General features: G+C 54.9%; 1 protein-coding gene across 2 annotated transcripts in view; it reads left to right on the top strand.

Moving 5' to 3' along the window:
* WDR4 (WDR4 tRNA N7-guanosine methyltransferase non-catalytic subunit) overlaps positions 1–24437 on the top strand; it is a 30667-nt gene extending 6230 nt beyond the window's left edge. For both annotated transcript variants that reach the window (XM_017855220.1, XM_017855219.1), the window contains exons 4-11: positions 9573–9729; positions 10779–10891; positions 13743–13803; positions 17663–17761; positions 18810–18874; positions 19683–19866; positions 21244–21313; positions 23413–24437. In XM_017855220.1, coding sequence (XP_017710709.1) covers positions 9715–9729; positions 10779–10891; positions 13743–13803; positions 17663–17761; positions 18810–18874; positions 19683–19866; positions 21244–21313; positions 23413–23606 — 801 coding nt within the window. In that variant the 5' untranslated portion in view covers positions 9573–9714 and the 3' untranslated portion in view covers positions 23607–24437. The remainder of the gene's footprint in view (positions 1–9572; positions 9730–10778; positions 10892–13742; positions 13804–17662; positions 17762–18809; positions 18875–19682; positions 19867–21243; positions 21314–23412) is intronic.
* Positions 24438–25593: the final 1156 nt, after the last annotated feature.

Raw genomic sequence — 25593 nt, 5'->3', positions numbered from 1 at the left:
AAAAAAAAAAAGATTTTTATTTCATCTTCCTTTTTTTTTTTGAGAAGGGTCTCATTCTGTCACCCAGGCCGGAGTGCGGCGGTGCGATGTCAGCTCACTGCAGCTTCCGCCTCCTGGGTTCAAGCAATTCTCCCACCTCAGCCTCTCAAGTATCTGGGACTGTAGGTGCATGCCACCACGCCCAACTAATTTTTGTATTTTTTACTAGAGACGGAATTTGACCACATTGGCCAGGCTGGTCTCGAACTCCTGGTCTCAGGTGATCCACCCGCCTCAGCCTCCCAAAGTGCTGGGATTACAGGCTTGACCCACCGCTCCCAGCTTCATCTCATTTTCAAAGAGAAAAGTAAAAGTCCAAATTCAGCTGGGCGCAGTGGCTCCCACCTGTAATCCAGCACTTTGGGAGGCCGAGACAGGTGGATCGGATCACCTGAGGTCAGGAGTTTGAGAATAGCCTGGCCCACATGGCAAAACCCCGTTTCTACTAAAAATGCAAAATTAGCCAGGCATGGTGGTACATGCCTGTAGTTCCAGCTACTTGGGAGGCTGAGGCAGGAGAATCTCCTGAACCCGGGAGGCAGAGGTTGCAGTGAGCCGAGATCATGCCATTGCACTCCAGCCTGGGTAACAAGAGCAAATCTCCATTTCAAAAAAGATAAGCCAAATTCTAGGTGGCATCAAAAGCAATGAATGCCTGTTCTGTCCTCTCTTCCAGTCAGGTTAAAAAGAAAGCCCTGAACGCTGCATCATTTTACTTTATGTGTTTTGTGTATATGGGTTTTAATCTACATTTTTTTTTTTTTTTTTTTTTTATACTTTAAGTTCTAGGGTACATGTGCATAACGTGCAGGTTTGTTACATATGTATACTTATGCCATGTTGGTGTGCTGCACCCATCAACTCGTCAGCACCCATCAATTCATCATTTATATCATGTATAACTCCCCAATGCAATCCCTCCCTCCTCCCCCCTAATCTACATGTTTTTATGTATATGTGATTCACAATATGTTTTTGTGTTTTTGTGTATCAGGTAGGTCATAGATGCGCATGGTTTAAAAACTTAAAACACAACAAAATTAAACCAAGGAGTATGCGACAGCCTCCCTTCTCTCCTGCCTTCCGGCTCCTTTCCCATAGGCAGTGATGGTTTCCCAGTAGGAAAATGAGTTTTTTTTTTTTTTTTTGAGACGGAGTCTCACTCTGCCGCCCGGGCTGGAGTGCAGTGGCCGGATCTCAGCTCACTGCAAGCTCCGCCTCCCGGGTTCACGCCATTCTCCTGCCTCAGCCTCCCGAGTAGCTGGGACTACAGGCGCCCGCCACCTCGCCCGGCTAGTTTTTTGTATTTTTTTTTAGTAGAGACGGGGTTTCACTGTGTTAGCCAGGATGGTCTCGATCTCCTGACCTCGTGATCGCCCGTCTCGGCCTCCCAAAGTGCTGGGATTACAGGCTTGAGCCACCGAGCCCGGCGGAAAATGAGTTTTAACTGCATGTCCCCACATGTCCGAGTCATAACTGGTAATAAATGGCTGCTTCCACCTGACTGCTGTGGATCGCATCCTCTTTATCTTGAAAGAGCTGTGAGCGGCAGCCTCTTGCTAAGACAGCCGCAACACGAGCAAGTCCCTTAGGACCTAGAATAGAGAAGATGGGAAGTATTTTCAGGATTCAGGGTGAATGCCTCAAGGTGGCCTTGAGGTGTCCTGCCCTGAGCCCTCCACAGGGATCTCTGCAGGTGGCAGGGGCTTTCTAGCAGGTTGGCCTTGGCTTTGGGTTTCTCGGACAACCTGTGGGAAGGAGGGATGGATAGGGTTTCACCCTCTCAGTGTTGAAAGAAGATGGTAGTTGTCCCAGTCTGCTTGGGCTGCCTAACAAGATACCACAGACTAGGAGTCTTAAGTAACAGTTTTCTCCCAGTTGTAGAGGCTGGCAGACCAAGATCAAGGGGCTGGCAGGGCGGGGCTGGTTCCTCTGACGCCTCTCTCCGTGGCTTGCCGGTGGTGTCTTCTCCCTGTGTCTTCACAGAGTCGTCCTTTTGTGTCTGTGTCCTCATTTCCTATTCCTGAAAGGAGACCGGTCAGATGGGGTCAGGCCTGCCCCATTGGCCTCTGTTTCACCTCCGTAAAGGTCCCATCCAAATACAGTCACATTCTGAGGTCCTAGGTAGGTCAGGGCTTCCACACAGGAGTTGTGGGTTGGGGGATTCAGTTAAGCATATAACAGTTCGTCTTGCCTTTTGGACACTGGCTGCTGTGGAGAGTTTTCATAATTCACATGAGATTCTCAAAGGGGGCTTTGACTCCCAAAAGGTAAAAATGAAATGATCTAAAAGAATCTGATGGTCATTTTTTAAATTTTCTTTTCGGGGCGAAGTTTCACTCTTGTTGCCTAGGCTGGAGTGCAATGGTGTGATCTCAGCTCACTGCAACCTCTGCCTCCCAGGTTCAAGCAATTCTCCTGCCTCAGCCTCCCAAGTAGCTGGGATTACAAGCATGTGCCACCATGCCTGGCTAATTTTTTGTATTTTTAGTAGAGAAGGGGTTTCATCATGTTGGTCAGGCTGGTTTCGAATTCCTGACCTCAAGGTGACCCACCCGTCTCAGCCCCGCAAAGTGCTAGGATTATAGGAGTGAGCCACCGCACCTGGCCTGGTAATTCTTTTCCTAAAGTGAAGGCCCTGGCTGAGCTCTGACAGGCATGTGCACAAGAGCCACCTGGGTGTCTTGTGAAAGCGCAGACTTTGTGATTTATTTCGTCTGGGCTAGGCCATATGCTCTGCAATTTCTTTATTTGTTTATTTGTTTTGAGACAGAGTCTTGCTCTGTCACCCAGGCTGGAATGCAGTGGCCCAATCCTGGCTCACTGCAACCTCCTCCTCCTGGGTTCAAGCGATTCTTCTGCCTCAGCCTCCCGAGCAGCTGAGATTATAGGCGCTTACCACAATGCCCAGTTAATTTTTGTCTTTTTAGTAGAGATGGGGTTTTGCCTTTTGGCCAGGCTGGTCTTGAACTCCTAACCTCAGGTGATCCACTCATCTTGGCCTCCCAAAATGCTGGGATTACAGGCGTGAGCCACTGAGTCCAGCTACAGCAATTTTCTTGACTGTCCGTCTACTGGTGGTCAGCATTTTTTGTTTTGTTTTGTTTTTGTTTTTGAGATTGAGTTTTGCTCTTGTTGCCCAGGCTGGAGGGCAATGGCGCGATCTCAGCTCACTGTAACCTCCACCTCCCAGGTTCAAGTGATTCTCCTGCCTCAGCCTTCTTAGTAGCTGGGATTACAGGCATGCACCACCATGACTGGCTATTTTTTCAATTTTTTTAATAGAGACAGGGTTTCATAATGTTGGCCAGGGTGGTCTTGAACTCCTGACCTCAGGTGATCCACCCGCCTCGGCCTCCCAAGGTGCCAGGATTGCAGGTATGAGCCACTGGTGCCCAGCTAGAAGAGCAACTTTTTATATACTTAAGAATCATTTGTGTTTTGTAAGCTTTTTTTTTTTCATATCCTATGTTTTCCATTGGGATATTGTTTATTGGTTTGTAGGAGCTCTTTGTTTTAGGACACTTTATTTTTACAAAATAAGCCCATCTACCAAAGTGTCGCTCTCACATGGCCTTTCTGTGGCACAGTTGTGTAAGGTGAGCTGCACCGGTAACCACTGAGACTGGATTAGTATTTTCCAGTACCTTTGCCTTAACTTCAAAGCCCTGGGGTCAAGAACAGGTGCGGAGCTGAGATCCATGTGCTGATGTGTACGTGGATCTCAGACTTGATCCAGTTACTTAGACGACAGTGGAATGTGTGGGTTCCCTTTTAGCTATGGTGAGTGGGGTCGTAGAAGTTGGGAGCAAATTCTCACTTGTCTGCTTCCCCTGGAGTACAGTTCGGTGTCCTCCTGTGCTGCCTTTTCCCTTTTTTATCCTTTGGTTTTGGTCTGTACAGAAAATTGGAAACCACTGAGAAGTACAAAATGAGAACAGTAACAAAAACCACCCTGAATCTCGCCACCCAGAGTCAGAGTATGTGATGAGCACTGGGGCCAGGCCCTCCTCGTCTCTGCAGATGGATTACAGTATTTGCATGTGTTACATTGTTGCGGTGGCATGTGCTAGCCTGTAGCCTGTTTCCCTACCCAGGGCAGTGTTGACAACACTGTGTCATTCCCTGTAGCTGGGCATTAGATTGTTTGCACTGTTCCACTGTTCAAATGCTACTGTTTCCTTGTGCTACTTCCTGCCTTTAAACTCTGGGAAGTTGGAGTCAGAGCAAGTGGGACTGCAGAGGTGTGGACAGCGTGGGTTTACTGGCACTGCTGTGTGACACACACAGCGAAGCCTCCTAAGCCTTGGTGTCCAGCCGTTTTCTTGGGGTTGATCACATGCTGTCAGGGTGGCTGACCTTTAGTTCCCAGCCCCTCCAGAGGTGGAGTGGACACCTTGTGGCCACAGGCCCCTGCCCTAAATCACATACTGAGGCTGCCTGTGGGGCCCAAGGCCCCTACTCTTAGAGATGAGGCCAAAGGCAAGGTTAATTCTTCACTGTGCAGAGGGTGTACCCTGTGCCAAGGCTTTTGATGTCTGGTACCAGACACCATTTGAGAAGTAGCCACTGCCTGCAGAGGCCGTGTGTGCCGCAGGCCTGGCGGGGGATAGGGGTGAGGGGCAGGGGGCTTGCTCGTGTCTTGAACACGCTAACTCTTTCAAGTCCAGACAGTGCTGTGGCTGTGAAGTTCTGAGGTCACCAGAAAGATGGAGACATGGGTGGAATGTCACTTTACTTCAATGTGAGCTCGCTGTCCAGAGGTAGTGTCTCACTTTGAACTTGGGAGAAAGGGTATGTCCAGTCCACCTGCCCGCTGTGTCCTGGTTCCTAACAGTGGAGCTTCTTCACCTTGATGGAAGCGCAGAGGCCCAGGGCTCCTCCAGGGGTTCTGACTCCTGCAGAGGGACAAGACCTCTGCTCCTGGCATTGTGCATGGCCCGGAGCAGGGAGGAATCTAGAATTCTCTCCACTCAATGTGGTTGCCTGTGGCAGTCGGCTTCTCGGAGGAAGTCGTTTGAGGTTGAGAGCTCCGTGAGTCGGGACTCATGGTGGGTGCAGACACCGCTGCCGCCTGGGTGGGTGGCGGGGCCTCTTCATCCTTGGTTGCAGGTGCTTTGCCGAGAGGGAGATGTCTTGCTGTGTTGACTCACCTTTTGAAGGTCGTGTGCTGGTGTGATTCTTTTTATGTAAACACCTGGTAAAACTCTGGGAGGCTGGCATGGTAGCTCACGCCTATAATCCCAGCATTTTGAGAGGCCAAGGCGAGAGGATTGCTTGAGGCCAGCAGTTTGAGGCCAGTCTGGCCTCAACATAGTGAGATCTCATCTCTACAAAAAAAAAAAAACAAAAGCACAAGTCCAAGAGTGGGCAGTGCACTCAGTACCCCAGTTTGAAATTCAGAATCCTCCAAAATCTGAACTTTTTTGAGCACAGGCAAGATGCTCAAAGGAAATGCTCACTGGAATGTTTAGGATTTTTGATTTTTAGGTTAGGGATACTGAGCCAGTAAGTATTTGCAAATATTCCAAAACCTGAACAAATCTGAAGTGCAAAGCACTTTTGGTCCCACGCATTTGGGATGAGGGATGGGCAGCCTGCGTCATGTGAGCAAGGAGCAGAGGCTGGCTCCTGGCAGTGACCCTCCTGCGAGTTCACTGTTTTTGTGTGTGTGTGTGTGGAGTGGAGTGTGTCTTTGTCACCCAGGCTGGAGTGCAGTGGCGTGGTCTCAGCTCACTGCAACCTCCGCCTCCTGGGTTCAAGTGATTCTCCTGCCTCAGCCTCCTGAGTAGCTGGGATTATAGGAATAAACCAGCATGCCTGAGTAGTTTTTGTGTTTTTAGTAGAGATGGGGTTTTGCCATGTTGACCAGGCTGGTCTTGAACTCCTGACCTCAGGTGATCTGCCCACCTTGGCTTCCCAAAGCTCTAGGATTACAGGCGTGAGCCACTGCTCCTGGCCTACTCTTGGTTTTGAAAGTGATGTCAGCGGTATAACTTCGTGTAGGAAACGTTTGCCTTAGGTGGTATAGAAGACGGACCATGTGATTTGATGCAGTCCAGGCAGCAAATTACAAAATCCGGCCTCGATGGTGTGCTTGGGATTTCTCCTGACCTTGGTGTAGGGCACACATTGCCGCCTCCCCTTTCTCTAGTTGAACTGCAGGACAGTGCGTACAGGTGTGAAGTTACTGCCACTTTCAACATCCCTTGGCAAATTCCTCAATAATCTTTTAAAAATTCCTTTAGAATTGTGGGTTTGTAAACTTCTCAGCATCAGGTGGAGTGAAATCTTTACCCTTTCTCTCAGTGAGAAATTGGAGGGGATTATTGTGACAGGAGGAGTACATTTGGGGGATGAGAGTGGGGCAGGGAGAAGGGCATAGGGTGAGTTTTATCAGGAGCTGCTTTCAAGGAGAGGACGGGGGTGAGTGGAACCATGCTGAGCTGGCAGGCAGCACCCTGTGGCTGGTCCGCAAATATGGGGGCTGCTCCCCACACCTGGAGGCTTTTTACGCAGACTCTTAGATCGGATGCACCCTCTCCCCAGAAAACCGCCTACACTTAGCTCATCCACCTGCATTCAGTTTTAGAGGTCCATGTACTCGTGGCCTATCTGCATTTCACTGAGGCCCTGCACTGCTGCGGGATGCCCCTGAGCTGGGCGAGACCCCAGGCTCTCTGTCCAGTGGTGGCTTTGTTACTGTGCTGCTGCTGGTAAGCTTCCTGTTGAAGGGTTTTGAGGCACAGCCAAGATGGAAGTTGTGGGCAGCAACAGTTCTTTCCCAGGTAGCAGTTTAGAACCGCAAGGGCCAGAGGGCCTGCTGCTGGGGCAGTCAGGAGACTCTTGGCCCGAGAGACTGTCCCAGGTAGCGGTTTAGAACCACAGGGGCTGGAGGGCCTGCTGCCGGGGCAGTCAGGAGACTCTTGGCCCGAGAGACTGAGGCCAGGTTTTCCAAACCAGAGATGAGGACACAGGGTGACAAGTGATACATTGATTTTGACATGTGTGTTTATGAGGGAGAAATCCTTCCAGTGGAGTCAGTGTTTCCGAAAATGCCTGTGAGGGCTGCGGCAGCACGTGGGAAAGGCCGAGCCGGGAAACCATCGGATTCGCTTTGCCCATGGGATGGAGAGAGAGTGCCTGGCTGCTGGAGTGTGGGTGTGGATGGTGCCTGGCGTCCTCAGTGCCCTGTTGGGGCTGCCCAGGTGGCTCTCTGGAGGGGGGCTCGGGGCAGCGCCAACTCAGTCTAGGGGTTCAGGGCTCAGCCACTCGACTTCCGGCAGAGGACAGAGGGCCTGGCCCCCATGGGGGGCCTGTGGAGACAGGCGGATACTTGCTGGGTTCTGCTGGTCTCTGGGCCCTGAACCCAGTGACTGTGGAGGGAGTGCTGAGACCCGAGACCCTGCACAGGCTGGTGGTCTGAGGGTGGGGTTGTGCCTCAGTTAGGGTGACAGGCCGGCTTGCCATTGGTCCAATGACCTGCCCCATTCTGTGACCTCCCTCGGATCCTAGCACCCAAGCCCGCGAGTACGGCTCAGCTGCGTCCTAGAATCGGTGCCAGGATAAGCCCAGCTGGAGAGGCTGGGAGCCCCCGGCTGGGGCAGGACAAAGGGATGAGGAGCAGTGCCCTCTGCTGAGCTGGGCAGGAGGCGCGGTGTTGGGGGCCATCTGTGCCACATGCCTTCCAGCCTGGCTGTGGGGATGAGCGCCCCGTGAGTCCAAGTCCATCCCCCCTCCCCGTGGCGTCCTCTTGGGCTGCTCCTCTGTGCCAGCACAGTCGTGTTTGTGGCAGCTGCTTAATGAGCCCATCGGACATTGGGGGCTGTGTTGCTGGCGCAGTGCAGGGCTGTTTGTTTAAATTACAGTGCACCCTGAGAATTCTGATTAATCTTGCCCCAGAGCGTAATTATCTTTCTTTGTCCTTGTTTTCTCTGTGTTTACCCTGTTATGCTTCCCTTCTGCCTCCTTTCTGCAGCTGCGCTGCACAGCTGCGGGGAGGAGGAGGGGCGCTGCTTCCAGGCTGGGGTGTGACCCAACGGTCCTGCCTGCCCTTTTTGTCCTTTTGTCCCTCTGCCCCTGAGAGAAACAGGGACTTTATTGAGGACAGCGTTCCTGAAACTGCCATCTGCATTTCCAGCCACAAGGGGCTGGGCACGCTGTACTTGTCTGCCTGGTGTTGGCTGTGTATGGGGCAGTGTGCACCGCCACAGCCCTGGGGGTGGTGAAGCAGGGCTGGCCACTGTTCTACGGTGAGGCCCTGTGGCTAACTACGTGTGTGGGAAGCAGTGTTACAACTCATATCTATGTAAAATAGAACATATGGGTCCCTGCCTTGTGGAAAGGACACAAATACGGGATGATTCCAGTAGAAATGGTGTGGAAATGAGAGCCCCAGGAAGCAGTGTAGCCCTGAGCCCTGGTGAAGGAGAGGGAGCGAACTGTGACTTTGGTTCTTACGGAACGAGTGTGCAGACGTGCTGCATCCGGAACTCTGGCGCATCCATGGCTCTGGGTCAGGGTTGGATTCGTGGATGTGCTAATCTGGATGTGGACTGTGGGGAGCGCAGGCCTCTCACGCGCTGGGTAGCGGCGCTTCCTCCCGAGGAGGGTAGGGTGCTGCCTCACTGCTGCCCTGGGCTGGGTCCTGCCCTGAGGGTGGCCGGGCCCTTCCATCCCTCTGTAGGGCACGAGGCGTGGCTCTCTGTCTGAGGCTCCTGGTCCGGCACAGCAGAATGACAGCAGGGGTCAGTGCAGGTCAGGGGAGCAGCAAGGCTTGGGGGGCCCTGGAGGCTGGTGCCTGCCTTTGTCCTTGACAGTGGCCCCCAGCACACTCAGCATTTATGGAGAGGGCTGTTGTCTCCCTCAATGTACGATGAAGACTGGGGGGTCAAGGAACCATTTCCCCATTTCTTGATGACAGTTTTCAAACACACAGGAAAGTTGAGGATTTTGTCACCCTTTTATCCACCACCTAGATCCCACCATCAGGAGCAATTTTCTTTTCTTTTCTTTTCTTTTTTTGAGACAGAGTCTCGCTCCATCACCCAGGCTGGAGTGCAGTGGCGCAATCTCGGATCACTGCAAGCTCTGCCTTCCAGGTTCACGCCATTCTCCTGCCTCAGCCTACCGAGTAGCTGGGACTACAGGCGCCCACCACCATGCCCGGCTAATTTTTTGTATTTTTAATAGAGGTGGGGTTTCACCGTGTTAACCAGGATGGTCTCAATCTCCTGACCTCGTGATCCTCCCGCCTTGGCCTCCCAAAGTGCTGGGATTACAGGTGTGAGCCACCGTGCCCGGCTAGGAGCAATTTTCTTAAAGAAAAATGTTGTGAAAGTAAATTTGTCAAAGGCACTGGCTTTGTTCCAGTTGTTATCGTTGCTTAATTTTTTTGGCACCATCTTCAGCAGCTGGAAAACAGAGCATATGGTCAGGTACCGGTGCCTACCACTGCCCACAGGGCCTGCTGGGTTGTCAAGGACCTTGCGCTGCTTCTGGAAGCTAATGGGGGTGTCTCTCTGGCCTTCTAGGACCGTGGCGAGGAGGTGTACAGCCCTGACCTTCATAGCCTCTGAGGAGAAGGTCTTGGTGGCCGACAAGTCGGGAGATGTCTACTCCTTTTCGGTGCTGGAGCCACACGGGTGTGGCCATCTAGAGCTGGGGCACCTGTCCATGCTGTTAGACGTGGTAGGTGGGGGACGCGGTAGGTGGGGGACATGGTAGGTGCAGGACGCGGTACATGGGGGACGCGGTATGTGGGGCATGCGCTGAGTCAATGTCTGCCCTGTCAAGGCTCAGGCAGGTGGGGCACCTGTCCATGCTGTTAGATGCAGTACTTGGGGGGCATGGTATGTGGGGTACAGGCTGAGTCAGTGTCTGCCCGGTCTGCGCCCCAGCGTCTGGTGGGGAGAGTAGGGCTCCCCCATAGCAGGGATAGCCTTCTGCAGATTTGGGAGCAGGGGAGAGGTGGGAACAGGATTTAGGAAGGTGAAGCAGGCAGCAGGGAGAACAAAGAAGGCAGGTGAGGCAGGAGGTGGCCAGTGGGGTGGCCCCAGATTGGAAGTGAAGGTGTGGGAGGAGCAGGTGCAGCCATGAGCCTCTGGCTCTGCCTCCTTGGCCCAGAGCTGTGCCAGGTGCTGTAGGAGCATCACCTCAGCACTGCTCGCAGCAGCCCCTGTCACCCCATTCTGCCTGCCCCATGTGTCACAGACAAACATGTGGAGCTCCAGAGGGCCCAGGCCCACAGCCCGGATGGTAGAGCTGGGATTGGACGCATGCAGGGACAGTCAGGAACAGTGGCGAGTGCGGAGTATCAAGGAGACCTCACTGGGACTTGGTGACAGCTGGGTGTGGGGACATGTGTGACAGGAAGGCAACCCAGTCAGTGTTGGGCATGAGGGTGCAGCAGGCCTGGGGTGGGTGGAAATGGGAGTGGGGCCTGGATTTGCCGAGATGCGGGAGATGGGCAGGCAGGGGTGGCCCTGCCCTACCCCAGAAGCCTGCTCTAGCGCTGAGGAGTGAGGGCTGGAGGTGACCGGGGACCCTCTGGGGAGGAAGAAGGAGGGCCAGCAATTAGACGCAGGGACAGGAGGAGGGGAGGAGCCAAGCTGGTCTGTCCTCGAAGGCCGCATCCTCTTGGCAGCCAGGCTGCAGCTCCCCTGCCTGCTTCCATGAGGGACTGGATACGGGAAGACTCAGGTGAGCATCTGTTTTTTTTCTGGCTCCTGGTGATGCAGGCTGTGAGTCCTGATGACCGCTTCATCCTCACTGCCGACCGAGATGAGAAGATCCGAGTCAGCTGGGCCGCAGCGCCCCACAGCATCGAGTCGTTCTGCTTGGGACACACAGAGTGAGTACCCCTTCCTGCCCCTCCAGCAGAAAGAAGCTCTTTTTGAAAACAGCATCAGCTTGCAGCTCAGCAGGTGCCACTGTAGCTGGCGAGGTCCCACACAGGTGACAGCAGCCCTGGTGCTTGGTCACTGCAGGTGCCATGGGTGCTGCCTGCAAAGCCCTGAAAGGGTGGGGTTCACTCTACGCTGTTACCCGTAGTCTGTGCCAGTGACTTCCCATTGGTCCTGACCGAACGGGAGGGCTTGTTTCTGGGAAACCCTTGTCTCAGTGTGGAGACCCCTGCACGATGCCTGGCAGTTGTTGGTTGGTGGGCGGTGGTTGTGTTGGGGGTGAGGACGAACTTTCATGATTTCAGCTATCCAAGAATTAAGCAGCCTCTGCAGCCCGGCGGCGGCCTTTCTCGTGGCAGCAAGCTCTGCCAGGACCCATGTGGAGGTGTTTCTGAGTGCCGCTTCTCTCTCACACAAAAGGCTTATTAGAATTTACACAGAGGAAAAGTGCTTAGTGTAATTGGCTGAAATGTTTTAAAATACATTATTTGAGGCAGTGGAAGAAATTGGAGGGAGGGAATTCAATGCTGAGGTTACCTGTGTTTTCCTGGTTTTGAACGGATGCAAACATTTCCTGTTTAAGAAGGCCAGTCAATGCCGGGCGCAGTGGCTCAAGCCTGTAATCCCAGCACTTTGGGAGGCCGAGACGGGCGGATCACGAGGTCAGGAGATCGAGACCATCCTGGCTAATACGGTGAAACCCCTTCTCTACTAAAAAATACAAAAATTAGCCGGGCGAGGTGGCGGGCGCCTGTAGTCCCAGCTACTTGGGAGGCTGAGGCAGGAGAATGGCATAAAACCTGGGGGGCGGAGCTTGCAGTGAGCTGAGATCCGGCCACTGCACTCCAGCCTGGGTGACAGAGCGAGACTCCGTCTCAAAAAAAAAAAAAAAAAAAAAAGGCCAGTCACTGGTGTGTGCCTCGGGATAGCTTATTCTGACTTGCATTTAGTTCCCTAGTGATCCAGCTCTGGAGTTCTCTGGACTGCAGCCCCGGGCCCCTCCCCTTCGCCATCTCTAGCTGGGGTCTTTGCAGCTCCCTTGCCTCACCAGGCACGTGAGGGAGGTTTCTGCTGATGGGAACACGCTTCCCACCCCTCTAGGGAAATGCCTCATCACTTGGATATATTGAGTAAAAACACAGTATTAAAGTTAACTTCAATAGCTCTCTTCCTTCCTCACTCCCCTCCCCTCCCCCCCACTACATCCCTCCCCTCCCTTCCTTTCTTTTCTCCTTCTTCCTTGTGTTGCCCAGGCTGGAGTGCAGTGGTGCGATATTGGCTCACTGCAACCTCCGCCTTCCAGGTTCAAGCAATTCTCCTGCCTAAGCCTCCCAAGTAGCTGGGGCTACAGGCTCCTGCCACCACACTTGATTAATTTTTTTTGTATTTTTGGTAGAGATGAGGTTTCACTATGTTGGCCAGGCTGGTCTTGATCTCCTGACCTCATGATTTCCCCGCCTTGGCCTCCCAACGTGTTGGGATTATAGGCGTGAGCCACTGCGCCTGGCCTGCTCGTTTACTTTTCAACACAGTGGCTGGCAAATTGAAAACAAACCCCCGTGGCCCCCGTGTGTGGCTGGAGCTGCATTTCTGCTGGATGGCACTGTTCCGTACCCTTTACTGACATTGCAGTATAGGTTGGTTCACTGGCCGTCTCCCGCTACATCTGAGTGGTTCTGTGGGTCGGTTGGGCCTGTTGCTGTGTGCAGCCCTCAGCGTGGTGCCTGGCATGAGTAGGCACTCATTAGATACTGCAGTGATTAGAATAATTATTTTTTGAGATTTTTGTTTCAAACCCATGGTGAAACCCCTTTCAAACTGTTGAGAACTGTGAGGCCACTCGTACCCTCTGCATGGGGCATCCTGTGCCCTATCTGTCCTGGGCTGTGGGCTGCTGTCGGTGCTGTGGTGCCATGCAGGGCGGTGGCTGCAGGACTGGGCCCAGCTCATGCCATGGCTAGCTCAAGGTAGCAGAGGCCATGACTGGCGGAGATGGAGTGAGGCTCACGAGCCACCCCATTCCAGGGTCCCTGGAAACCCCGTGCATGAGGGATTGCTTGAGGTCAGTGTGTTAGAGCGGGAAGAAAAGGAGCCTTGTCACCCTTGTAGGTGCCCGAGCCAGATGGGTTTCTGGGCGAGCTGGGCTGCTTAGGTCACTCTTCGCGGCTGTTCTGATGGGAGGGTGCCTGTGACTTTGGGTCCGTTGCTGTTGCAGGCCAAGCCCCACAGGAGGACTGGGCCGGGCTCAGCAGAGACAGCTCTCTGGCCAGGTCACTCAGAGTTGTTGCTGAGGGGCTGTCGGACCCTGATAGGAATCTGTCTGGGGGCTTGGCTGCTTCTCCTCCCTCCTCCCTCCTCCCTCCCCGCTGTGTGCTGTGTCTTTGAGTCTCCCCCAAGGCTCCTTTCATCACAGTGCAGGTGCCTTGGGCCAGGGTGGGTGCTGGGGGGGCCTATGGAGGTGCCGCTGAGCAGAGCTGCTGCAGAGGGGGCTGCAGAGGGGCACAGAGGTGCTTGGGTCTCTGGCAGGCATGGCTGAGGAGCAGCCTGGCTTAGAGGTTGCTGTGCTGCTGGGGACCCAGGAATGACCTCATTCACCTCCCCGATCGTGTCCAGGGGCCTTCACCTGCTTAACCAGGTTAGGGTTAACAGATACTTCCCATGTTGGCTGTTTTTATTGGATCGGGGGGCGGTTTGGGGCAGACGCTTCTCTTCCTTAGATAAACAGGCGGCTTCCCCAGGCCTTCCCGTCCCCGCGGGTGCTGGGCTAGCTGACTCTGCTTCTCTCTCTCGCCCTCACAGGTTTGTGAGCCGCATCTCCGTGGTGCCCACTCAGCCCGGACTGCTTCTGTCCTCCTCGGGGGTAAGTGTTCTGCCCAGCGTCACTCACCTCTGGATTTTTGAGCCTGCGGGGAGGTTGGGGTGGGCGCCTCCTGGAACTGGCCCCTCTGGATCGCTGGCTCCTGGGTGTCCACGGCTGTCCACTAGATGGTGCTTGTTTTCGAATCTTAGAGCTGCCTGTGGCTCGCTCCCCGCTCGTGCTGCTCATTCAGGACTGTGTGGGGGCGTGTGCAGGTGCTTGTGTGTTCACACGTGGGATGAACTAGAACAGGTGTGTGGAAGGCTCCCTTCTGAGAGGGTGGCTGCTCCGTCTGCGATAGTATCGGCGATCAGGATCTCAGGTAGACACAGTAGATGGGGGCGTGTCTGACTCCTGGAGGGGTCTCAGTCCGTCCCATTACGGGCTGCATTTTTTTTTTTTCTTTTTGAGATGGGGTCTTGCTACATTTTTTCAGGCTAGTTTCAAACTCCTGGGCTCAAGTGATGTGCCTCCTCCTCAGTCTCCCAAGTAGCTGGGACCACAGGTTCAAGCACCCGCACCCGGGTTACCACAGTGCATTTTTACTTGCTGGCTACAACTTCTGTGTCCTAGCAGTTGGGTCCTGGAAGCCTTACGGTTCAGTGATGAGAGACGTGTCTCCTCTGAGGAATACATTAGAAGGATTGTTAGTGATTTTGCCAAAGTGAGGGCCTCGGATTCCTCACAGGGTCTGATTGTGTCCTCTTGTGGAATTGTTGCCCGCATACCACCACCTTCCTCTTCGCTGCCCTTCCCTGTGTTGTCTGTGTTGGTCCCTTGTGTGGTGTGGCAGGATGGCTAATGGACCTTCCAGCCGCTCCTACATTTCTTCTCTGATTGGGCTTCATTCAAAGCCTGCTGTTCCTGCTCTTTAACGCACAGCCATGTGCCCTGAGAGAAGAAGAAAAGTGTGGCCACGGTCCCCAGAGGGTCAGGGTCAGGGTCAGGCTTCGTCAGCGTTTTGTTGTGCACCTTCCAGTCTTTTTATAATAGTGAGGAGAATTCCACGGGCAGAGAGGCCTCCCCAGGCCCCATCTGTCCCTCATGGCTTACTGCTTTGTTTGAGTGGAACGTGTCATCTGGTAGCTGCCGGAAGGCGCGAGGAGGGTGTTTTCTGACTTTGCCTTTCTGGAAATACCTTTAATCTCCTTTTGAGGCCTGGTTGTTAGTTTGGTGGATAAGTCCTGGTTGAAACGGTTTCCCTCGGAGCTTGAGAGGCCTTGCCCGCTCTGCTCTCCCGCTGGCTGCTCCTGTGGATTTCCCTTCGCTTTTCCTGTAGAAGCCTGCAGCTGTCTGCCGGGGGTCCGTGGGGTGACAGCTGGGCTGTCCTTCTGCCCGGAGGACCTTCTCTGCCCCAGTGTGTGATGTCGAAGCCACTGAGGTGACTTGGTGGACCCCGGAGAGGAATTGGCTATGCAGCCCGTGATCTCCAGTGTCCTCCGACCTGGCGCATTTTCTTACATAATTGCTTTCTGTTCTCTACCCCCGCCTCCTGCTCGCTTTTTCTAAAGCTTGTGTTAGTTGAACCACTTTAATTCTCTGATTCTTATTTTTTTTGAGACAGGGTCTCCCTCTGTCACCCAGTCTGGAGTGCAGTGGCGTGATCTCGGTTCACTGCAACCTCTGCCTCCCGGGCTCAAGCAATCCTCCCACCTCAGCCCTCCCGAGTAGCTGGGATTACAGGCAACACACCACCACGGCCCGCTCATTTTTTATACTTTTGTAGTGATGGGGTTTTGCCAGGTTGGCCAGGCTGGTCTCAAACTCTTGACCTCAAGCGATCCACTCACTTCCACCTACTGGGGTTGCAGGCGAGAGCCACCGTGCCCGGCCATAATTCTCTGATTTCTTTTCTTTCCTGTTCAGTCTCGTGTTTCTGCTCCTTTAGGAATAGTCTTAATTGGGAGATTACCTCAACTTGACTTCCAGCCTTCTGTGGAGACTTGAGTTTTATGAGGATTATTTTGAATCTTCAGTTCTTTCTTGCTCTCGGCACGTTCTTTTTTGCAGCCACCCGTTCTCGGATAGCGCACGTGTCTCTCATCTCCTGAGATGAGCGTGGACTTGTCTTTCTTCGATTTGTTCCTGGCGTTGTGTTTGATCCCCTTCTCTGGAGTGTGTGGCCGCCTTTCTCGTTGGAGGTTGTCGTCGGATGTCTGGCGATCCCGTCTGCCTGTGTGTGGTGGGAATCAGCACCCGTCGGCCTCAGAGGCTGGATGCGTGCGCCCAGGATGGGGCCCGAGGGGCTTCAGAGCAGGTGTCTGAGTGTGGGCAGCAGCCCCTTGCCTGCGGACCCCGTAGAACGTGTGGGCCAGTCGGTCTCTTCTGGGTGGTCAGTGTCCCGGCCTTCACTCTTGCCCAGGTCTGTCCCCTGGGGCTCTGGGAGGTGAGTGCGAAGGGGCTAGGTGGCCCTCTCCTCAGTGGGTATTTGGCATCCTCAAGACAGGGCCTCTTGGCTCCGTTTCCCCAGAGCCTTCTGCTGGCCTGGACTTTGGGCCTGAGGATGCATCGGGCAGGTCCTGCTTCTCTTTGGAAAGACATTGGACAGCTCCCCTCACCACCTTGGCCTTCAGCTGCCTGGTCCAGTTTGGTCTTCGGAAGGTCCTGGCACCTCTCGGGCTTCTCTGTGGCTGGCGGGTTTGTTCCCCGGCCTCTAGTCCCCAGGTTTCCTTGCCGCCTCTCCACGGCTGCCTTCTCTTCTTGCCTGTTGTCTTTGTCTCAGTGGGTTCATGGTTATTAAACATCTTTTTCTTGTCATCATAGAGAGGTTGGAGGTGAGTGAAATGCCTGTAGATGTGTGTGTTGGTTCCATGTTTATCTGCCACATTTGTGGCAAGCTGTGTGTGTGTGCCTGTGTGTGCATGCCTGTGTGTGTGTGTGTGCATTCATACATCCACTCTTACCTCGGTACCCAGAGGATATGCATCTACTGTTAGCTGTTTGGGGTATTTACTTTTCATCTTTTTCATTTAGTCTTTTAAAAATACTTACAGATAGTGCACAGATACTCTCTCATTAGATTTAGTGAGTATTGATTTATTTCTCTCCACTTAATTAGTGCTGTAATGAATTTTTTTAAGCCAGGTATGGTGGCTCCTACCGTGGTCCCAGCCACTCGGAGGCTGAGGCAGTAGGATTGCCTGGACCTGAGAGTCAGAGGCTGCAGTGAGCCAGGAGCAAGCCTGTGAATAGCCACTGCACTGCAGTGGGCCGCGTGGCATAGACCCCATTTCAATTAAACAAAAAAATAACAACAGATAAAACCAAGAAAAAAAGAGAAACCCTTTTTTCCATTTATGGTGGTTTTAGAGCGTGGAGGCTCTTGGTTCCCGTGTTGGCTTCCGGAAGGGTTGTACCAGTCGCCATGGGATGGTTGCCGATGACCATGTCCTTCCTGTCATTCTTAGTGAAATGGAACAGTGGCCACGTGCTCGTGAGGCCACGCGTGTCTCCCTGTGGGAATGCATGATTGCTGAAGTGTAGTGTCTGCACCTGTGTGCATTCCTGTGTCTGCGCCTGGCCCGGGCACAGCAGATGCGGTCTGGCTTCCTGGCAGATGACAGCCTGGCCGTCTGGTGGCCTTGGCTCATTTTGCTGGGATCTGCCTCATTGGCTTTGTCATCTGCCTGGGCATATTGGCACTCGAGAAACAGGCGGTTGGTCACCTTCCTTTCCCCACTGTTATTCTGGATGATTTGCATGACTGATTTATGCAGTCAGAGCAGAGAGCCTTTAATTCCTGAAGGTGGGTGGCGTGGCTGTCACTGAGTGGACCCCCAACCACATGCAGCTGTCCTCTCTGTCACCTTGCCTGATGGAAGCCCTGCGACCGTGTGCTAACCTGTGTATTTGGTGTGTGCAGGACAGCACCCTGAGGCTCTGGGAGTACAGGAGCGGCCGCCAGCTGCACTGCTGTCACCTGGCCAGTCTACAGGAGCTGGTGGACCCCCAGGCCCCCCAGGTAGCTGCTTCTGTTCACTTCTGGGCAACTGAGTGCTTGTAGGCACCTGCAGTCGCTTGGCTTGAGTGGAAAAGGCACTTCGCCGTTGGAAGCGTTTGCTCTCAATGCCAGGCTTCTTCCTGTGTGAGGGAAATCTCATAGTTCAAATGCTGAAGGTGGCTAGTCACGTCAGGGGGAAATAATTTGTCTCACCGTTGCATGCAAACAGTTAACGTACAGGAAGACCTCTAATTCTTTTCTGAAGTGGAAGGAGTGGAAGTGCTTGCGCATGCACCTTTGTGGGTCTGCCAGCCAGATGGGGCAGGGGCGGGACCAGGCCCACCCCAGCATTCTCCGGCCAGCTTGGAGCAATTTCATGATGCCCTGAAAGCCCAGGCTTTGGCGAAGTTTCCCGCCACACGGTCTGTTCTGTTTCCTGGAGAACTGTGTGGTGTGGCCTCTGCCCCCTGCCAGGCAGCCATGTAAGAGAGGACCAGGCCTTTTCCTCCATGCTTCACGTGGACTCAGGTTACTGGAAGTTTCCTTCATTTAAAAAAAAAATTTTTTTTTTGAGATGGAGTCTCACTCTTGCCCAGGCTGGAGTCCAGTGGTGCTATCTCGACTCACAGCAACCTCCCCCTCAGGCTCCTGAGTAGCTGGGATTAAAGGCGTGAGCCACTGTGCCCGGCCTCTTCTTCATTTTTACTATTTCCTCTGCTAGGAAGCGTGGGAGCTCACAGGGCAGTTGTGTGTGTAGCTCTTGTCTCTTCCTTTCCCCTGTGTCCTCCGCTCCCTCCTCTCCTCACTGTCTGACCCATTTTGTTGGCTTTGGAGGCTGTCACAGGCCCTGTAGGGAGTGCCAGAGCCACTGAGGGGCTTTTGCCATCTGCGTGGGAAACAGGGAATCGGCTACCCTCCTTTCTCTGCTGATTCCAGAATGTTCCAGCGCTATTTCCTCTTCCTTGGTATGTGGGGGCGTGAGCATCCTTCGGTTTTGCTCTTGTTGGATCAGAGCGCCCAGCGTCGGGCCCCTGCAGCTGGCGTGAAATTAATGGGCTGCTTCTTTCAGAGGTTTGCTGCGTCCAGGATTGCGTTCTGGTGCCAGGAGAACTGCGTGGCGCTTCTGTGCGACGGGTAAGCGGCAGCACCTCTATGGCCTCCGGTTCTGCAGACCTGCAGGGGGAAGAGTTAGGGGGTTGGCCACTGGCCCACGTCCTTAATGAAGATGTCCTGGACGGTGGTGGTGTTGGTCCAGCACCTCCCCCTGAGAATGTCACTTTTGATGACTGCTGCTGCGTGAGGGTGGGGGCCCCTCTCAGCCAGTGCTCTTCAACCTGACGTTGAACTCCCCTGGCGTAAAGAGCATCAGCAGCCTCTGCCTGGCCTTCTGCAATGACAGACTTTCCCCTGGGCCAGTCGCGGTGGTGTCACCTCATTCCCTGCTCGGGGCTGGTTGGATGGGACCCCCCCTGGGGTTGGCGGTGCTGACAAGGTGGGTTTAGGGGTGGAGTGCAGTTCTGCTGCTTCTTCCCGAGCAGCCTCTGTGTGTCAGGAAAGGTATTCTATTTGGTGCTTTCGGCACTTTGCATCTTGTCCTTATGACAACTTGGGGAGGTCTTTTAGCTCGTTCTAGAAGTACACAGATGTGAGAGGAGAGCTGTGCCTGAGCCCAGGGCAGGCGTCCTCCTGCCCTGCCCGCCTGTACTGTGCAGTTATCTATTGCTGCATCACAAGCCTCCCCAGAGCTTAGGACTTAAACCACGAGCATGCATCACCCCATGGTTTCCCCGGCACCAGCACTTGGGAGTGGCGCAGCTGGGGCTTTTAGCGCAGGCTCTCCTGAGGTGGTGCCGGTGAGGGCTGTGCCGTCTGGGGTGCTGGCTGCAGAGTGGTGACTGTGGGCCTGCAGTCCTAGTAATCGTGCTCTCTTTCTTCATGCAAGCACTCCTGTGGTCTACATCTTCCAGCTGGACGCCCACAGACAGCAGTTGGTATACAAGCAGCAGCTGGCGCTCCAGCACCAAGTGTGGGACGTGGCTTTCGAGGAGACTCAGGGCCTGTGGGTGCTCCAGGACTGCCAGGAAGCCCCCCTGGTGCTCTACAGACCTGTGGGCGGCCAGTGGCAGGTGAGACTCGGCACCTTCCTGATGCCCTGTGCACTGCTGTTCCATAAGCCTGTGGGTGGCCAGTGGCAGGAGAGACTCGACACCTGCCTTATGTCCTATGCCCTGCCGTTCCATAAGCCTGTGGGCGACCAGTGGCAGGTGAGCCTCGGCACCTTCCTGATGTCCTGTGCCTTCCTGTTCCATGAGCCTCCGGGTGTGGGGCGGCAGCTGTGGTTTTTGGGTCCAAACGTGAGCCTTTTTCAACTCAGCCACTTCTGGGACCCAGGGTCTGTGTCCTGAGGGGCAGTGGTTGGGGTTTCCACTGTGGGTGAAGGGAGCTGGTGCCTAGCTGGCTTATCCCGTGTGGTGATGTCTGTAGATGTTCTTTTTTCGGGAGAGTGTGCCCCTCACACCACACTTAGTGATGAAGTTGGCACTCAGTGTGGCTAGGGTGTCTGAGACTAACACTTGAAGGCTGGGTTAGCACAACCTCGGGCCTGGGGCATGGGCTGAGCACTCAGGAGCACGTAGAGCCCCGGGTAAAGGAGGGGGCAAGGGCGGCGGGCTGAGCTGCTTTCCTCCGGGGAGACAGTGGGATCCCCAGGCAAGGGCGGTGGGCTGAGCTGCTTCCTTGCTGGGGGACGGGGCGAGCCCTGTACCTTGTCTGCATCGCTCCTGGTAACATGGGAGCAATGCCCCTGCCCGCCCCTTGTCTCACGGGGTTGCTATATAGTTGAGTGGAGTAGGTACCCATTTACTAAAGCTCATTTGAGCACTTTGGAAGCACTTTATTTATTTATTTTTTTTTGAGGCTGAGTTTCACTCTTGTTGCTCAGGCTGGAGTGCAGTGGTACAATCTTGGCTCACCACAACCTCCGTCTTCTGGGTTCAAGTGATTCTCCTGCCGCAGCCTCCCGAGTAGCTGGGATTACAGGCATGCGCCACCACACCCGGCTAATTTTGTATTTTTAGTAGAAACGGGGTTTCTCCATGTTGGTCAGGCTGGTCTCAAATTCCCAACCTCAGGTGATCCACCCGCCTTGGCCTCCCAAAGTGCTGGGAGTACAGGCGTGAGCCACCGCGCCTGGCCTGGAAGCACTTTTAAGCCATCCAGTTCTTTTTACCTAAGAAGTGGCGGGCCACATGATGTCCCCAGTGGGTGCCTGTTGCACCTGCTGGAACCCTGAGGTTGATGAGCTGGGTGTGAAGAGCTCACCCTGGCATCGTGGGCCAGCTGTGGGTGCTGCCTCCCCAGGTCTCCATGGAAGGCGAATGGGGGTCACCAGGCACCAGGCGGGGACCTCCCCTGCAAGCCTCTGGCCAGTGTGTGTTGCGTCCTGGTGCTGGGTTTCCAGGCCTGCCTCTTTCTGATGAAGGTTTTCCGTTTGTCACCTGCAGTCTGTTCCTGAGAGCGCCGTGTTAAAGAAAATCTCTGGTGTTCTTCGTGGGAACTGGGCCATGCTGGAAGGTGAGAGCACAGGTGCAGGCTGCCCTTGGGGGTCACACCCAGCGTGGTCCCCAGAGAAAGCAGAAGCACACACTGTGACCCGCCCGAGGGCCCCGGTGTGTAGATCAAGAGGGAGGGTAAGCCTGTGTCCCCATCCAGAAGGCGGGCCAGGGCAGGAGGAGGGTGGCGCACAGGAGGAGGAGGACCCCCTCCATGGGAGTCAGGCTAACGACAGCCACGCAGGAACCGGGGGCTCAGGGTCTGAGCAGCATCTCCCGCTCCCCACCTGCCTTCAGAGTTGGGCATTGAAGGTCCCCAGGGCAGGGCTGGCATCTGGTGGCTCCCAGAGGGAGCGGGCGCTGTGCTGCCTCGGGCCTGGTCCACGATCTGGTGGCTCCCAGAGGGAGCGGGTACTGTGCTGCCTTGGGCCTGGTCCATGGTGTTGAGGGAATTGATCCCACGACAGCGGGCGTCAGCAAGTGCAGGGCCCCACTGGGAGGTCAGGTGGGGATCCAGCCAGAGGCCGTGGGAGTGTTCAGGAGGCTGAGCAGGGGCTGGATGGTCACTGTCCTGATGGGAACATTCAGCTGAGGGGAGGGAATCTGGTCAGCAACTTGTGTGGCTGCGGCTGCAGGAAGGAGAGCAGCCGGGCTGAGGGAGGAGCTGGACGAACATTTTCCACGCTGCCTTCGGGGGACACGGCGCACTGTAGTTCTGGGTGCGCCATGGTGCCAGCACTGCACTGTCTTGGAGGTGATGGTGTCTGCAGGATGGGTTAGCCCAGCACGGAATCCAGGTACCTCATTCATGACAAGAAGTGCTGCCCTGAGGAGGTCTTGCAAAGCCAGACCCCGCTCCAGCGAGCACTGAGGTTCCTTGGAGCTCTGGAGGGAATGAAACGCAGGTCGGAGGAATTCCGCTGATGGTGGCCTGACCGCCTTCTGCCAAGCTTCCTGAGTGGTGGTGGCGCACTGGCTCTGCCTCTGAGGCTTCTCTCCCTCCTGCTTTGCTTAGGATGTTGAGGGTTGAGACAGTCAGGGTTGGGCCCCCTCCTCCGGGGTGGTTGGGATCTGCTTTAGGAACACTCCGAGTGGGCCTGTCACCGGCTGTGTCAGGGACTGCAGGCGGCAGTGCTCGTGGCTGGGCATCTGCAGTGCTCATGGCCCCCGTGCTGTAGGCCACAGGTAGCACGGACCTGTTGAGTGTCACCTTGCACAACATTCTCAGGCCAAAGCCTGGGCTCACTCTCCTGAGATGTTTCATAGATAGAGTGGCATGTTCCTGGTGCAGACTTGGGGGCTTGTTGGGAGAGGGATGGGGGAGGGCTGCTGCTTGAGTGTCCCACAAGCAGCAGAGTCGCTGGAGGGGCGGGAAGGCTGCGCCACCTGCCGGATGGACGGGCTTCAGGCAATGGCTGGTGCGTGAGTTACCGGCTAGGCCTGTGGTTTCCTGGCCAGGCTGTGGCTGTCTCTGTGTGCCTATGGTCAGTCATTGCCCCCCAATCCTTGGCACTTAGATAAAGTAGATGAAATCCATGTCCATTCCTTGTGGCTGCAGAACGTGATCTCCCACACTCGATGCCTTAAGGCACCCCACCCTGACCATCTCACTGTTGCTGTGGGTCAGGGGTCCGGACTCAGCTGAGCTGTGTCTCTGCAGGTGGCCACCTCAACTTCACCAGGCAGGGCCCGACATCGTTCAGTCCGGGTTGTTGGCAGGACAGGGGGCCTCTCTGGCTGTTGGCCAGAAGCCGCTGCTCCCGATCCCCTGCCACCTGGGCCGCTTCACTGGGCGGCACATGGTGCAGTATTGGCTTTCCCTGGGCGCATGAGCAGAGAGTGCTCATGGTGGAGCATGGTGGAGGCCCAGCCTTGGTACCCTGGTTTCCGTTACATTCTTTCGTCTTTGCCCCGTTCTGTTAGGAGGCAGTCCTCAGGTCCAGCCAGGGTGTGGGTGCCAGGAGGTGGGTACCATGGGGAACCATCCCAGAAGATGCCCTCCACGGTCCACCGAGGACTCCGGGTGTCACAAAGTAACTCCCTGCTGCAGGGGGCCCACTGTGGTGGCCGAGTCCCATGTTCCTGCCCCACCTGGCACCTGTCCTTGTTCCCCCGTCACAGGCTCTGCCGGTGCGGACGCCAACTTCAGCAGTCTCTACAAGGCCACGTTCGACAACATGACCTCCTACCTGAAGAAGAAAGAGGAGAGAGTGCAGCAGCAGCTGGAGAAGAAGCAGCGGCGCCGGAGTCCCCCGCCCGGGCCCAACGGGCAGGCCAAGAAGATGAGGCCTGGGGAGACGGCCTTGAGTTGCTGATTGTGGCGGTCAGTGGTGCCTCTCACCTCAAATTAGAAAAAGCTTTTTTCACTTGTTCCCCTGCATCCTGGCGTCTCCCTTCAAGAAGGAAAAGGTGAGGTCAGTTGTGACCAGCTCAGAGGACGGGACTGTCCCCTGGGGCTCTAGAAAGAACATTCTATGTCACCAGCACAGGCTCTTGCTGGGTGCCTGTGCCCCCTTTCTGGTTGAAGGGAAGCCAGACCGGTGGAGTGGAAACTCTTGAAGCACTTCCTTTTCACGTTGGAGGCCGCGTGCGAGCCTGTGGTGGCGGCAGCTGTCTGTGTTTCTTCTGTTCTCATCTGCCCTTCATGTCTGCTGCATCTTCCTCTAGGAGCATCTGTGGGCTGATGTTTCTGGCACGGTGGACTTTTTCATGTTGTTCCCGCTGTCTCAGCGTCCAGGTGATGCACTGCCCCACAGTAGCTGCTCGCCGCACAGGCTGTTGAAACGCAGCATGAATGCTTCAGCCCGCCCCAGCCCCAGCCCCAGCCATACCCCTTGTGTTCAGGAGCTGCTCCTGGAGAGTGGCTCCTTTGTGGGAAGAGAGAAATGTGTTTCGGAGTCGCAGGGAGCTCTGTCCGGCATCGCTGGGGCAGACGGTGAACTTGTTTCAGGAAGTGTGAGCCCACGGGCCCGGCTGGCACCCGGTTTACTGGAAGGTGATTGAGGATGTCGTCGGGATTAGATTTGACCTTGGCACACACTGCAGAGCCGCAGGGATGTTGCTGAATTTCAGTCACCAATCAGCAAGGATGAACCTTCGCAACTTCCTAGGAATGTTTAGCGGCAACATAATGTACCAAGCAAAACGCCTGGGTGCCTGGCCTGTATGTGAGTGAGGTGTGCACTGCGTGATTTGGGAAGAGGCTTCTGCAGTGGGCAGGCTTTTGGGTGCATCACATAATTCGTTCAGGCCGGCTCCTACCTGCTCTCCAGTGATGAAGTCTCCACACAGGAACAGGTTCATGCTGGCGATGACTTTGATGTGGGGTATCGCTGGGGACTTGGAATACTTTTGTGTATCCAAAGCTGGAATGCTTCAAATTTTTCATAAGTGCCTTGTTTTCCTTTTAACATTGATCTGGAAACAGTGCTGTCTGCAAAGCTGAGGCCCACTCCTCTCTGCTGGGGATCAGGGGTTTTAGAAGGCGGGGGCCACGCTGGACCACCGTCCTGTACGAGCAGCCTGGTCTCCTTCACGCTGCTGGGGCATCTGGCACAGGGCATGCTCTCTCGTCCATAGTCTGCTTTGAAAGTCTTGGTTTTAGGAGAGGTTCAGGTCTGCCTTGCTGGCGTCTTCACCTAAGATAGGGGCCGGCAGACAGGCCCATGCGCTGCATCCCACCCACAGCCTGATAGATGGCCTGGGAATGGCTTTTTTCCATTTTAAAAATGGTTGAAAACAAATTAAAAATATATTTCGTGACATGAAAATCATGAAATTCACATTTCATTGTCTGAGAATAAACTCTTAGGAACGCAGCCATGCCTGCCTGTCCACATCTCATCTGTGGCTGCTTTGTGCTGCGGCCGCAGAGCGGAGTGGCTGGGACTGAGACCGAATGGCCTCCCGACAGGGCCGCGTCTTTCCACGAGGACTGCAGGGCTTCTCTGAGGCTCTGCTTCCTCTCCAGCGGTGCTGGCTTCCTGCTCTTCCTCAGCATCCTGCCTTGGTTGTGAGTTGGTCCCTCTGCCAATAGCCATTTGTGTGTCTCGGTGGCTGGTGCAGCCACCTTCTTGCTGGTACCTTGACTGATAGACTGGTTCCTGTTCACCTGCCCGAAGTCATCCCGGAAATACCTCTTACAGTTGTATGGGTTGAACCCAGCTCCACATATGTTTAGAGTTTTGTCTCTTGCCCCTTCACCCAGCACAGCAGCACCCACCGCCTTTCTGTCCCCTGTGACTGCCTCGCAGCTGGGTCTGTTCTGTGAGATGTCGCCACCCTGATTGCCATCTGGGAGGA

This window comes from Rhinopithecus bieti, unplaced genomic scaffold (assembly GCF_001698545.2).
Source record: "Rhinopithecus bieti isolate Rb0 unplaced genomic scaffold, ASM169854v2 scaffold_40803, whole genome shotgun sequence".
NCBI classification, from domain to species: domain Eukaryota; kingdom Metazoa; phylum Chordata; class Mammalia; order Primates; family Cercopithecidae; genus Rhinopithecus; species Rhinopithecus bieti.
Note: the sequence above shows the minus strand (reverse complement) of the source record. Positions and strands in the feature narration are given on the sequence as shown.